Consider the following 16318-nt stretch of genomic DNA (forward strand, 5'->3'; position numbering starts at 1 on the left):
GGTGATTTAAAAAAATAACGTATCGGATTATACTAATCTCTAAAACTTGTTATTGGACATTGTATTGAAGACAAAGAAGTTGCTGAGATTCAATAGTAAAATCAAATTAAAATGCTGTTTATTATGATTTTTAACAAGTCTAATTTCTGTATCATGGGGGATAACTCTACACTAAAATAGAGTTGGTTAATGAACTACAATCATCTTTGATTTGGGACTTAAATGTTACAATGAAATGATGGATCTGAACTGTGTCAATAAAGACATTGATAGACATGCCTTTGAAATCATCTTGGTCCAAAATGTATTGGTCTCAGAAATTAAATAAACCTGAATGCTCAATTTATATATTTTGAGACTAACACCATTAATTGTTACTCTATTGTAAATGGCAACATACAAGACATATTTGGGGAAATAGTACCCTTTTTCAAATAATAAATCAATGGATTGTATTTTATATCTAAAGACCACTTATCAAAATATTCCACTAAAACAATTCTATAGAGCTATATATGTATCTGCCCCTATGGCCTAAACAGGTCCTTTTTTCAAGTACATTATGTATCGTAGTGATTTGTCATATTCTATAGTTGATGTATATCAATGCTAAGATATAAATTTACATCTATTATGTTATAAGACCAAAAATATTAGCTCTATATACATGTATGTTTGAATCAATTCCTTTTGTTAACTGTCCAACCAATAATTTCAAAATTCACACATGTTTTAAGATGAAAATCATTTTCATCATGGATTTTCATGGGGGAAATCATACCCGTAGCCAGGGGGGGTAAACAAATTAGCACTGTTAAAGTCAATAGACTGTTCGAATTGTGACTGTTAAAGTCGAGTTTTTGAGTCCAACGAACCCCCCTCCCCCTGGAACTTCCTGGCTACGGGCCTGCATTTCCATTACCAATTAATGTCCTAAGAACCATTCTAATTGGCACAAAAGTTCCATCTATTTTGTAGTATAGTGGGGTCTTCTACTGCATATTCAAAGCAATTATATAATATATTTGATATGATATATATGTCACTGAGATGATGAACAGCAATCATGGTTACATGTAGCTTCCAATCGTTGGAATACGAGTGGAATACCTTCAAATTACTCATGGTGATCATGAATCTAGGAATTCAGCATATCCATTCTTCTACACCATACAAACATAAGCTGCTTTATAAATGCCCAGACATTTTAATCCATCATTTATAGTGGCCTTTTGTATAATCCTTTACTAAATAAAGTAACTTAAGATTGTCATTTATATATATGTGTATACATACCTAATTGGTTTGTTCAACTACATGTAAAATTATACTTTACTTACATTTTGATTTCAATAACACAAAAAAATGATGTAAAAGCTTCTTCGTACTACTGTTTTTCTCTCTGCTCCAATGAATGAATCTTGCTTTGCATTTAAAAATACTATTGTTAATTTGTATAGTTATTATTACTTAAGTTTGGTAGTGTCTAGCATAAAATTAAATATTTATGATAAGTGAGCATTTCTTACTATTGAATAGATCTTCATATGAAATAAGATGCATTTGAATGCACAAATTAACACTTATATTTATGAACAAAAATGAAATGAACTGTATAATTGTGTATAAATTCTTTTTAAAAATCCTTCCTCAGTAGCCTTTTTATCTTTTTATCTTCAAAACATATTTAAAGTTGATATTCAAATAAATAAACTTTTCAGAATTATTGAATAATAAAATTGTATATACAGCTGTATACATGACATATGAACAACTGAAAGCATAAAAACAAAGAAATGTTTATTTTTAGCTGTCAAATTTTTTACTGATATATTTTCATATGGACAAAGAGAACTCTGTATTATACTTAACTTTACATTAAATTATAAAATATGACCATATCAGTTTCAAAATGAAAATAATCAATAGCACTATACGAGAATACACTTTCCAAACTTGTTGATCCATGGAATATGAAAGAAAAGAATATTTTAAATGTTATACTAAACCTTTCAAATATATCTGTTGCAGGAAAGCTGTGAAATTTCTAAACATTAGACTAACTTTATTGAGTATTCATTAAAAATTGAAAACTTATTGAAATTAATCAAATTATTCAATTGAACAGATTTGGATAACAATTAAGTCATTGTAATATGTATTTTATGAATAGGAAGGGTTGTTTTTGCATCAAAATCAATACTGCTGAACATGATGAAAGAATACTGCAGATAAATGATTTCAGTGGTTATGTTCTTAATTCACGATGTTCAAACGAACATAACATATTTATGTGCTAACTTGCTCTATTTTTCTTGTGCAACTCTGCTCCTGATTGAAAGTTGAGCGAGTCATATCATAATGCATGCATCCTACCCTGAACTAACATTTTGCTCTTGATAACATACCAAGCACACCCTACATACCTTATTAGCATTATTTATTTTCAGCTGGTGTTACTGTCTGTCGGTATTTATTTATTTTTTATTTTGGTGATCTTTGATTCTAGATTGAGTTTTCGGTTTAGGGTTTAGAGATTAGGTATCTTTGACTGCCCTAGGTCATTCAGTTGATAGTATTTCTTAGTTTTTAGTCTACATTGATATACAGATTGAGGTACTTGTTTTGTGTATATATATTTTATTTTAGATTTTGATTTCATCCGTTGTACATTTTGATTTGATTCGTCCGTATTATTTTTGTTCGGATATTTTTATACTACTCATCATGGCAGAGCCAGAGAAGATAAAAGAACAGTATGATACTATGTATAGCACTTTTCAAGCTATGGGTCTCAACCACAAGGGAGATACTCCAGAGGACTTGGATAAATGGATTAAGGATTACATCGAGCACCAGAAAGAATACAAGTCAGTAGAAAATGTACTTTTGTCTCAACCACCTATTGCTGCATTGAAAACAGAAACAGGAGCAGTATTGAAAGTTGCCCCTAAGCCAACAGTTACCATGTCATCATATGCACCCAAGGTTAGGAACTTTTCTGGTGGAGATAACAAGGGCGAGATTGCATATGACATATGGAGATATGATGTGCAGATAGCATTAAAGGATCCCACATATACCAAAACACAGAAAGATTTTGCCATCCGTCGTTCTTTATTTGGATCAGCTGCACGTATGATAATGTACCAAGGCTTGGATAAACCTATCAACGACTTATTGGAAATTTTAGACAGCGTTTATGGAAGTGAAGACAACAAAGAACAACTTCTGTCAGAATTTTACAGTGCCCGCCAGAAGGAAGATGAAGATGTAACAACCTGGAGCAATCGTCTTCAAGATATTTTAGGAAAAGGAATAGAAAAGGGTATTATTCAGTATCACGAGATGAACACCATGCTTCATGCCATGTTATGGACTGGACTGAGACAGGAATTAAAGGATGTTAGTGGCCATAAGTATGACTCAATACAAGATTTCAACCATCTCAGAGTTGCTCTTAGACAAATAGAGAAAGATCATCAGCCTAAAAAAAACATCAAGCCTAACATTTCTAAGGCAGCTACTACTTCACCTGAATCAAAGGATGTTGAAGAATTAAAAGGTATGGTACAACAACTGACTCATCAATTTACAGAATTACGAGATCAACGCCAACAGGAACATGCACCATACAGAGGTAATGGTGGGTATAGAGGTTCTGGTAGGGGAGGCCGCAGAGGCTGGAACCAAACCTCAGGACAGAACAGCAATTGGCAAGGACAGAACAACAATTGGCAAAATCGAGGAACACATGATCTGGTACAGCAAGATCCTCAACAACAACAACAAAGGAACGACTACCCTATAGTTTGTCATCGTTGTGGACAGGATGTCATTTTATTTTTGCTTACTTTGCGTTGATGAGTTGCTGCATGTAGATATTTTAATGTTTTACCGTTTTGTTTAGTTTATTACTATTTATGAAATTCATGTAGAATATATTATTTACATGGTAACAGAATATTTATTGCAATTAAGTTTATGAGATGCATAAACTAATATATGTAAGACGCAAGTTTATGTTGAGTCTTTGAGATAGAATTATAGATGTGAAAGGGAATATTATTTTATTAAGGATGTTATACAGTGCAATGTACTTGTTCATAAACATGTCAGAGTTATCTATCTTTGCACCTGTATTTATAGTATTTTATAATTATGTTTTGTAGGGTCTTTATACGAGACAACCGTTTACTAAGACCTTTAATAAAGAATCCATAATACTACAACCGAGTCTTTATGATGCCCATTTCCACCCGGTTTCATGTATATAAATAAGACAAAAATAGTTCTGATACCAACAGGCACAATGACCATTTCTATTTATTCATCATAATTCACAATCAACTAGTAATCAATTTTCTATAAATGTCTTTTCATTTCATTTCATCAAACAATAATGTCCTAAACATCTCTGCGTAAACACTTCATCATATCAAATCTATAGAATAAACATTACAAATCAGTATTATACTATATATACACATTTAACAATACACGAACAAAAAAAAATGTCTGCAAGTCGAATGGTCACCGCCCAGCCTTCGATAAACTTAAAAACCCGTTTTCTATCTATTAAATACCTTACTAATTTGCATAACTATTTTATTCTATTGTTAAACAATAGACTAAAATAGAACCGAAAATTCATACGCATACCGCACATAAATTTATTTAACAAATATAAATGAAAGGATATGATAGAAATATTTGATTAATATTTCAATATAATATTATTTCTTTTTGTTGCTATTCCGTTTTAATCAAAGGGTATCTCAAAATGATATAAATTATTGAAATTATGTATAGTCAAATTATTAATTCATGTTGAAAAACAAATCTTTTAGTTCTTTTACTTATAATATATACATGTATGTAGAATTTCTTTGAGTAAACAAAATTTGATTTTTTTTATGTTGTCCCTTAAGCAACCAACAAGCAATCAATACATATTACCTTATTTGAAGACAAAATCAAGTCTAAAACCAGGAAAACATGTAGGGGTATACATGCATAAATTGTATTCTATTTATTTCAACTGCTAAATTGATTACTTAAAATAAATTGGATATACATGCAACATTTTTAAAAGGTTTAATTCATCTATGATCATTTAATTATACATCCCATACAATGTAGAAATTACTTAGATCATATATTTTATTAATTTCACTTTGTTAGTTTAATTGGTATTGAAAGAAAATTGTAAGTCTTGAAAGTCATGAAATTAACTCCTAGCACTGATGACTGACAGTTATTGAGTTTATATTTAACATGATCATGAACTGATTTTATTTTCAGTGTGGCTCTTGGTGATTTCAAATAGATAAACTTCTCAGTTTTATACAGAGGAATAAACAAACAATTGTCATCAGTATGGAATCTTTCATTGGAATGGCGTTCATACCATATTATAATCAGTTAATGAAAATACTTGCCACAAATCCTAAATTAAAGGCAAGTGCAAAAGGTAACCAAAAAAATTAGACTCTATGAGAATACTCTTGTAACAGATGAACAAAACAACTTAATTTCATATCAGAATAATTATATTGTAAAAGAGACTTATCTGTTATCATGTTTTAAAAAAATATTTCTCATAGCCATCCGCCAAAGAACATTTTTGTGTCACCATGGAGTATTTTCTCTCTAAATTAAGTCTGTAACCTAATAATTGTATGATATACTTTACCTTACATAGAGATTGATCTAATAGTAGTTAACTATTCACTTATTTGTGATTTTATTTAATGTAATGCAGTATGGTAAAAGATTCGGATTTCCTTAATAGATTTTGCTTCTAATCTTTCATAGACAACATTGATGTTTTAGAGTTTCTGTTGTCAATTGACTATTTCAGAAGCATTGTTTTATATTGTAGGAATTTTCAAACATGTAGCATATGGTGCATGTGGCATTGTTATAGGGGGTTTTGGAGGTGGACCTCTTGGAGCTTTGGTTGGTGGCATTGCAGGTTGGTATTTATTCAAAAAAAGGTATATGTACATGTACTATACAATTTACTTGACTAGTTATCTGTTATATAAAAAAAAACATTCTTTACTTAGTTGGCATTGAATTGGTAGAGTACCCCACAAAATAATATATACAGATTTATCACACAAAACACAGAAATTAGCACAATTACATCATCTTAAGAAAACAAAAAATGTTACTTTTTCTGTGTTGTTCTACCATGAAATTAAATGGTGTTAGGTCTATATTTTACCTATAGTTGGTAGTTTAAACTTAATAATCTTAGTCATGTTAGTAGGAAATGTTAATAAGGAGATCTATTCGCATTTGTATATACATTTAAAATATGCAATACTTCACAAATTGCTTTACACGCAGCATCTTTTTAATGACTACTTAGTTTTCACAGAATACATTTGTGACTGTTCCCACTCCCCTTATAATTACAGCCCGGCTGGCCATGTTATAACTGGGGATCTAAACATAATTCAACATGAAAATCTCCGAAAGGTGATTTCTCATGGTCCTTAGTTAAGAGAACCCCAACACATCAATTGGAACCATAACTACAAAATAATTATGGTTTCTATTGAGGACTACACCAGAGCATGGGCTAAGGGAGAAGAAGTTGAACTGGACACTTTGTCAGAATGGGTTAAAACTATCAGGTCTCTGATAAAACGTCGCATTCACAAGTTGAAAAACTGTGTGAACGATCGATCAAAGTCCGTTTTCAGAGACAAAGAGGCCATGAAATGTCTATCAACTCTTCATAATAAGTATGTTGTTGTTATGCGGACAAAGCTTCAAATAATATTGTCTTTGTATGTAAATCGTATTACTACGAATGTCTTGTAAAAAAAATTGGGTATAACAGAGCACTCAGGTAATCCCACATACAAAGACATATCATTTGACAAGGATGAGATTTTAGCAAATCACAAGTCCTTCATGGCTTCAATAAACATTACATTGAACACCAAATCGGAGGACTTACCTTGTTTGTATTGGATACCAAAGCTTCATAAAATTCCGTACAAACAACGGTATATTGCTGGCTCATCTTTATGTTCCACTAAATAATTGTCCATTAGATTGACTTAAATTCTGTCTGCAGTGAAAGAGGGTCTTCAGAAATACTGTGAAACTGTTTACTCGCGTAGTGGTATTAACCATATGTGGATTCTTAAAAATTCTAAAGAACTTCTAGACAATTTTAAATTTCGGTCTTTTTCTGAAATTAGTTCCATCAAAACTTTTGATTTTTCAACCCTGTATATCACCATTTCCCATGTAAAATTGAAAAATCGCCTAAAAGAAAATATCCACAATGCCTTTCATAAAAATGGTAGCATACGCTATAAATTTATTACTTTGGGATTTCATAAGGCATATTTCATCAATAGTGACAAACAAAAAGGTAAAACATGCTACACAGAAGAACAAGTGGTCAGTATGCTGGAGTTTCTTATCGATAACATATTTGTTGAGTTTGGAGGTAGACTTTTCCAACAAATTGTCGGCATTCCTATTGGAACAAACTGTTCGCCTCTTCTTGCCGACCTCTGCTTATTTTCATATGAATCGGAGTTCCTCCAGACACTTGTCAAAAACAACAGGATCAAATAAGCCAGATTATTTAATTTCACTTATTCAACTTATTCGATATTCAAGAGCTTGCAGCTCCTACTCAGACTTTGTAAAACGTCATCAGTGTCTGAGTAGAAAGTTGATGAACCTGGCCTTGCGGTCATAAAACTTTTAAGTCAGTTTTGTTGTACTCATACTCGAAAATAAACCAATGAAATTGCTTGATTTCTTGTTTCGAGCATGACTTTTGTGCTCCAAGCACTGAGCAAAGTTTTATGCCATCAAGGCCAGGGGTATGTCAAAGAACGTCTCGTCCTTTTTCTCAAAAAAGTTCATCGGAAGGTACCAAGACCTTGTTGAAAAATATTCAGTATCAACTTCTCAAATAATACACGATGGTCTTGATGTATAGATTCTGCGTATAGATGTTATTAATCATCTTAACAACATGTTTTAATGTTCTTTCATTTTTCTTTGTTCTATTATTAATATTACTTTTATTGTTGAATGGTTTTATGTGATATCTGTTTGACGTGGCTCGGTACTTAAACATCTCGTCAATGTGTTTGTATTGGCTTTCATTTTTTGGGGGGTTTGTTTTGCATATGCGACTCTTTGTATTTCTTTTGTTCTTATAACGTGACTCTGTACTTTAAAAGATCCCGTCAGTATGATATTGGTCTATTATATGCCATTATGATATATTTCTATTATGAATTACTATATACGTTGAACCACAAACGTCAAAATCATTCAATCGCGTAGTGGAATTAACTATTTTTGGATGCTCATAAATTCTATCTTTAACTTTTTGACTAGATTGAATCTCGTTCTATTTCTGTAATTTATTCTTACATACTTTTAATTTTTTAACCCTGTATGCTTACATTACCTATGTAAATTTTTAAATTGTTTGTATGCACATTGATTGACAAATTTATGTGACGTATAAAAAAAATTCAGACGTCAGACACTCAAATCAATCAATGTGTTCGTAGATAGTAGATGTTTTTGTGTTCTGTTACATTGTTCCTTTTAAAATTGTTATCCGATGATGACTGATGTACCCATATTTTGACTATATTATTAATTGTGACTTTTTATTTAACGCATAATGTAAATATAACGGAATTTGATCAGACTGTTATTTAAGTAAGAGGGTTAGTGCTATAGAACCAGGTTTAATCCACCATTTTCTACATTTGTACCAAGTCAGGAATATGACAGTTCTTGTTCATTCGTTTTTGATGCGTTTTGTTATTTGATTTTGCCATGTAATTATGGACTTTCCAAATTGATTTTCCTCTGAGTTCAGTATTTTTGTGATTTTACTTTTTGTTGAATAAAAGGATAATATTGAAAAGACCACAGTACATGTATAATTAAACAATGATATTTACCTGCTTTTAGGAACAGTGTTTGGTTACTGGCAGTCTGATGATTATGATTCACTATTAAAAGTGTTGAATAGTTTATCTGATAGTGAAAAAGAAAAACTTGTTCAGAAAGTACAGGAACAAGTAGGAAGCACTAGAATTGAGGCTTTAACCAGATTTATAGAAAACCAGGCTCAAAGAAAAGTCTTATTACACCTTATACGGAAATTTTCCAAGGATCTACAACGTGGTTAAAGATATAGAGAAGGAATCATTTATGGTTTTATATTATTGATAAAATAAAGTTAAAATAAATATTAAGTCACTTTAAAAATCATTGAACTTGTTGACTCTAAATGATGGCGTGGAAATTAAATTGAATAGTTAATTTCGCCCTTGAATATAATGCATTCTTTATACTGCTGGAAGGTGACAATGACATTTTTTTTTATTGTCTACCATAATTTTTATTTATATTCTAGCTATACAATTAGATATTTATAACTTTTTTGTTTTTACTATACCTATAAAGTACCACAACTCGTTAGTCACAGCTTTATATATTTGAAAACCAAACTCAAGTGGACTCTAAAAGAAGAATATCTATGTATTTAAACTTTACATAGATAAATAAAATCTTATAAGATCAGCAAAATGAGGATGTTAAATTTGATGTATGCCTTTTTTTGCCTATTTGTTACAATTGTTGTTTTTATAGTGTTTAAGATGATAACACAATGTTGACTACTGTACCCCTATTTTTTACATTTTTACTCTTTGAGTATGTTTGCCTAAAAGAAATTATCAACAATGCCTTTCAACATAAAAATGGTAGCATACGCTATAAATTTATTACTTTGGGATTTCATAAGGCATATTTCGTTAATAGTGACAAACAAAAAGGTAAAATATGCTACACAGAAGAACAAGTGGTCAGTATGCTGGAGTTACTTATCGACAACATATTTGTTGAGTTTGGAGGTAGACTTTTCCAAAAATTGTCGGCATTCCTATGGGAACAAACTGTGCGCCTCTTCTTGCAGACCTTTCTTATTTTCATATGAATCGGAGTTCCTCCAGACACTTGTCAAAAACAAGAGGATCAAAGAAGCCAGATTATTTAATTTCACTTTTAGATATATTGATGATGTTCTTCCCATAAACAATCCGAACTTTTCTGATTGGGTTCCATTGATATATCCCCCAGAACTAGAGATTAAAGAAACAACAGACACCGCTTCCTCCGCCTCATTTTTAGACGTATATCTCGAATTTGACTTACAAAGTCATCTCAGTACAAGAATCTATGACAAACGAGACGATTTTAATTTTAAAATTATAAATTTCCTCCACCTTAGTAGCAACATACCAACTTCACCTGCATATGGGATATATATTTCCCAACTTATTCGATATTCAAAAGCTTGCAGCTCCTACTCAGACTTTGTAAAACGTCATCAGTGTCTGAGTAGAAAGTTGATGAACCAGGGGTATGTCAAAGAAAGTCTCGTCCTTTTTCTAAAACATTTCATCGGAAGGTACCAAGACCTTGTTGATAAATATTCCGTATCAACTTCTCAAATAATACACGATGGTCTTGATGTATAGATTTTGCGTACTGATGTTGTTTAACATCTTGGCAGCGTGTTTTGCTGTTCTTTCGTTTGTCTTTGTTCTATTATTGATATTTCTTTTGCTGTTGGATGGTTTTGTGTGATATCCGTTTGACGTGGCTCGGGGATTGTACATCTCGTCAATGTGTGTGTGTTGGCTTTCATTTTTTGGTGGTTTGTTTTGTATGTGAGACTCTTTGTATTTCTTTTGTTCTTATTACGTGACTCTGTACTTTAAAGGATCCCGTCAGTATTATTTTGGTCTATTATATGTCAGTATGGTGTGTTTCTGTTGTGAGTTACTATATACGTTGAACCACAAACGTCAAAATCATTCAATCGCGTAGCGGAATTGGCTATTTTTGGATTCTCATAGGTTATGCCTGTGACTTTTGGACTAGTTTAAATCTGGGTCTGTTTCTGTGGTTTGTTCTTACATACTTTTGATTTTTTAACTGTATGCTTACATTGCCTATGTAGATTTAAAAACTTTTTGTATGCATATTGAACGACACATTTATGTGACGTATACAAATTTTATGACGTCAGACACTCAAGTCAATCCATGTGTTCGTAGATAGATGTTTTTGTGTTCTGTTAAATTGTCCCTTTTAAAATTGTTATGCGATGATGACTGATGTACCCATATTTTGACTATTTTATTAATTGTGACTGTTTATTTAATGCATCATGTAAATATAACGGAATTTGATGAGACTGTTATTAAAGAGAGAGGGTTAGCGCTATAGAACCAGGTTTAATCCACCATTTTTTATATTTGAAAATGCCTGTACCAAGTCAGGAATGTGACAGTTCTTGTCTATTCGTTTTTGATGCGTTTTGTTATTTGATTTTGCCATGTGATTATGGACTTTCCGTATTGATTTTCCTCTGAGTTCAGTATTTTTGTGATTTTACTTTTTGTTTTGTTCACGCATCATTGACAATGTTATGTACTTTGATGCGACTGTCATACAGGTGAGAGGTTTCGCTAGCTATAAAACCAGGTTCAATCCACCATTTTCTACATAAGAAAAATAGCCTGTACTGGGTCAGGAATATGACAGTTGTTGTCCATTCGTTTAGTGTGTTTGGACTTTTGATTTTGCCTTTTGATTTTGGACTTTCCTTTTTGAATTTTCCTGGGATTTCAGTATTATTGTGTTTTTACTTTTGTTTTTGATACACATTCATTTTATGAGTGAATGCACAGTAAGTTGTTTGAAAGGAATCTTGGCCTATAGTCTTGAACAAAATGTAGTCTTTTTCGTTTTAGAAGCATCAAATTCCCAAAGTTGGACCCTTTGATTGTTTTTAAGCTATAAAGATATAATCTTTCAAAGGTGAATCAAGGTGTGCCCTTTTGTTGGGGAAAATTGGTTTATTGTATAGGGAATCACACTGAAGCATGAAGTGAGCAGGCCTCCCTTACGTCAGTGAGCACCAGCCCCTCCTTATAAAAAGTTCTAGATCAGCCACTGTCTTCATTCAAGTTGTGACCTTGTTGTACTTACACATGCTGCACTTGTTGGAAAATCTTTTTCCAGTTGACTATTTTTACATGATTTCCATCTTTGTTGAATTACTGTCTGCCATTTTGCATCTGTTTGTGCATATATGTTATTTTATAGTTTCTACATTATCGTCATGAAATTATTTATTACCCAATAGTAATAATCAGAAATAATTTCGATAATCATATTCTTTTATATTCAATAATTATAAATAATGTATGTCCCAGATATAAGCTGTCTGCTCAGGATATTTCAGAAAAAGAATAAACTGGCATACAGACTTTCTTCTCTATACAGGATGTAAAATGATCATCTGTTGGCCTAGTTATACACAATATTTAATTTCTATTATTATATTTTAAATTGAAAAGGGTACAATTGTGTTAATATTTTTTGCATCTATTCTAAAAGTACTTACTCCTGCTCTCTTGATTTATTGTGCAATGCCAAGAAAAAAAAATATATTAAAGGGGATTTATAATCAGTGAATTTTAGCCTTTTTTATGAAAATATTGTATATGTGTATAATTATGTTATGTATAGCTTCACAATGTCAACATCTATGTGGTTGTTTTGTGTCTATGTTAGTCATTTTTTTAACCATTCCAGAGTTACTTTTCTTTGAATAATTAACTAGACATTTTCATCAATTTTTTTTAGAGATATATATTTGAACATTTACATTTACAAATAAATTGTCATTGTCATTAACAACTGTATTTATTTTGTGTTTGATTCATAATTCCGTTGAGTTATGAGACCAAAGGCATCAGTAGTTTGTCCACTTTCAAATATAACAAATGAAAAGACACAAATCATTGTAAAAACGTTGAATCAACTACAACCAATGCTTTATTGACAATGCAAAATATTCGATTTTACTTCCCACTGATAAATTAACGCAATCTTTATCCTTATGTGCTAACAGTGCTCCGATTGAGTAAGGGACACACGTTCCATGTTTAAAAAAATGTATGCATTGTGAGAAATGGGAAGTAAACAATAGGAACAAATTGAAATCATCCTGTGTGTCATTGATTCTTATCGTAAATCCATCTTTATCAGCATCGGCGAAATTTTCAAGCTATAAAGCAAACCTTATAGTATCGGAAATATCCTTAATCTCTTTTTTGCTTGGATAGATTAGATCCAAATACTCACAGACACGTGTGGGTAAAATTGATTGATAGGATATCAATATATTTGAAATTGAAAGACAAGAACTTTGCAAGATGTTTGTTAGTACTTTTAAATCTTCAAAACATTAAAAAAAAAGTTATATTACTATAGTATTCATTAAAGTCAAACACCAAACCCTAAAACCCTTTCTACTATACTTCAGTGAGTTGTGACCGAATATTGTAATAAAAACAAACCCTAACAAGATGACTGTTAAGAAAACTTTCTAAAAGTGTATTCCTTATTATCTAGTTGTGTGTAGTTTTCAGTTTTATGTAGAATCACTCTGTTTCATCTTTCAAGACAAGATTTGCTGCAAGATGTGTATATGTCATAGAAACAATATTTTTACTAAGATAATTGGCTGTTTGCTAAGTCGGTTGTGTCTATTTTCTGTGTTGGTGTTTGTATTATTCAGCCGAGTTTTGTTTTCTGTAATTAGTTAATACTTCAGTTTTATCATGTACATCTTTTATATTCATTTGATAAAATTTACTGTTTGCAATAGTATAAATTGTTCTAAATAATAAGGATGTTCTTGTCTCAAGCAGAAAACCCTAGACGTATTTGGGACAACATTTTTCAACTTTTGATCCTCAGTGCTGTACAACTTTGTACTTTTTTTGACTTTCGAACTTTCATATCTGTGTGTTACTGGTAAGTCTTGTGTGGACGAGGTGCGTTTTTGGCGTATTGAATTTTAAACATGATGCCTTTTGTTTTTTCTATTATTCATGTGTTTCTTTGTCTCATACGTTCTCCTATTTATTTGTATTGTAGTCCTGTAATATTATGTTGTCATTTTAATGTTATATTTAACATTGCTATTATGTTCGAGGTTTGGCATGCCACAAAACCAGGTTCAACACACCATTTTTTTCTTTAAAAGATTCCTGTACCAAGTCAGGAAAATGGCCATTGTTATATCATAGTTCGTTTCTGTGTGTTTAACATTTTAACTTTGTGTTTCCGTTGTGTCGTTTTTCTTCTCTTATATTTGAGTGTGAATTCACATTACTATAAGACGTGTCACGGTAATGTTGTGTCGTTGTTCTCCTCTTATATTTAATGCGTTTCCCTCAGTTTTAGTTTGTTACCCCGATTTTGTTTTCTGTCCATAGATTTACGAGTTTTGACAACGGTATGCTACTGTTGATTTTCTTTATCCAATACTATATCTCAAAAAGTAGCAGTATCTTTGTAGATCCGGAGTTGTTACTTCCTAGGAAAATACAGATTTGTAAATCAAAAGTTCACACAGAGAAATCGGAGGAATCTCTTTTTCGTAAATTTCATTTTCAATCGTGTGTCACACAATTTTCAGAATCAGATAAATGTGAAAGGACACATGATAAACCTACAAATATCCTGTCTGATCTTAGTATTAATATATTCAGTCAAGTCATCGATGTTCCTATCATTAGTCATATTTGTTTATCGAATTTGTGTCCTTTTTGCTTTTTCATCATCTATTGCTTCTTTCTTTGTTATTTACCGCAATCAAATATTGAATCAAAACAGACAACGCCATATGGCAAAATTTCTTATTGTAACTTGGAAAAATATCTGAGCCTAGAAAGAGGGCGTGGTATAACCTATTTTGTATTCTGATCTTGGTCATTCATTGATATTTTATCGTCTGTAATTGAAATTGAATTATATAAGTTTCTAGCAACGCCGAGTACAATGTAAGACGTTCCTTATTTTGATTTCCATTTGACGTTTTGAAGAGCATTTACCATAAACAGTTTTCTATTTTTCACATTGTAGTCATTTTTATCAAATTTATCTTTCTGTAGTAAATTGTATTTACTTAATTTCTTTCAATCGTATCTATCTGTGAACAGTGTAATTTCTTTCAATTGTATCTTTCTGTAAACAGTGTAATAACTTTGCATTTATTTAAATGTACTTGATCGACATTTAGTACAGTGTAATACTTCGCATTACTTTACATCTTGTGAAGTGTCAATATTTTAAATTTAGTTTCCTTCTAGTGCAGTTGTTTCTTCTTTGTATGAACTGTGTCTACTACTGATGCATTTTTTTTTAATAATTTTCGTATTAACCTAATCCAACTCATATGTAGTGTCAAACTAATTACCTTGTTTTTACGTATTTCTTTGATGTAGTGTAATTAATTTGTTTTTATCATATACCGCTGCTGCAGTTTTATTAACTGTTAAAGCTGATGGTGCAGTGTAACTACTTTGTATTACCATTATCACTTTTTTACAAACATTTGATTTACTTAATATACCTCTGGTGCTGTGTAATTACTTTGTTTAATTACATATAATCACCTCTAGTGAACGACCCCGGTAGTTGGGTCGTAAAGTGACCGTCTCAGGTGCAGGAGATTACATTGTATCAACTTTTATTTGATGCGGTTTAGTTACTTTTTATATCTTTACCTCTCACGCAGTATTTTAATTGTATTAACCTTTTCTATCTTTTGTGTAGTGTAAAAAGTAAATTCACAAAAATACTGAACTCCGAGGAACATTCAAAACGGAAAGTCCCTAATCAAATGACTAAATCAAAAACTCAAACACATTAAACGAATGGAAAACAACTGTTTAATTAATGATTTATCTATTCTGAAGCTATGTTTTACTGTGTATAGTAACAGTATCTACCTCTTGTGCAGTGCTATAAGTTTGAATTAACTTTATCTTTCTTTGATATTGTGTACTAATAATTAATTTGTTTTACTTTGTCTAATTCTCGTTCAATGTAATTACTCTGAATCTACCAAGCCATTGGTGCAGAGTTATTCCTTGTACATGTTGTATAAACTTTGCCTTTTTTTCCCCTTCTCTTAACTTCTATCTCTTGATCAGTACTCAGATGTATACTCTGGCTCGAGTCCGGGGTATATATGATTGAATCATGATATTCGTTCGTCATTCTGTTTGTTCAAAAGAATACATAGCTATCGAGAATGTTCATTTTTAAAATTAATTGAAATTTCAATAAAATGTTTTGGACAACAGAATACCAATCCAGAGATATGGTATGGTATATTGACAAAATAAGTTTGTTGAACTGTGATAAACAGAGAACT

The 16318-nt window shown here is 31.3% G+C and overlaps 1 protein-coding gene across 1 annotated transcript; it reads left to right on the forward strand.

Annotated features, from left to right (window-relative positions):
- The first annotated feature begins 5306 nt into the window (after positions 1-5306).
- Positions 5307-9205, forward strand: LOC134713799 (uncharacterized). The gene is made up of 3 exons (XM_063575081.1): positions 5307-5473; positions 5885-5977; positions 8980-9205. Exons 1-3 carry the CDS (start codon positions 5380-5382, stop codon positions 9198-9200), a joined length of 408 nt encoding a protein of 135 aa, XP_063431151.1. The 5' UTR covers positions 5307-5379; the 3' UTR covers positions 9201-9205.
- Positions 9206-16318: the final 7113 nt, after the last annotated feature.

The sequence above is a fragment of the Mytilus trossulus genome, chromosome 4, assembly GCF_036588685.1.
Source record: "Mytilus trossulus isolate FHL-02 chromosome 4, PNRI_Mtr1.1.1.hap1, whole genome shotgun sequence".
Lineage (NCBI taxonomy): Eukaryota > Metazoa > Mollusca > Bivalvia > Mytilida > Mytilidae > Mytilus > Mytilus trossulus.

Coding starts and splice junctions, on each gene's coding strand:
- LOC134713799 (XM_063575081.1), top strand. CDS start 5,380: ATGGAATCTTTCATTGGAATGGCGTTCATACCATATTATAATCAGTTA. Junction 5,474..5,884: donor ATTAAAGGCAAGTGCAAAAG/GTAACCAAAAAA, acceptor TTTATATTGTAG/GAATTTTCAAACATGTAGCA. Junction 5,978..8,979: donor TTTGGTTGGTGGCATTGCAG/GTTGGTATTTAT, acceptor ACCTGCTTTTAG/GAACAGTGTTTGGTTACTGG.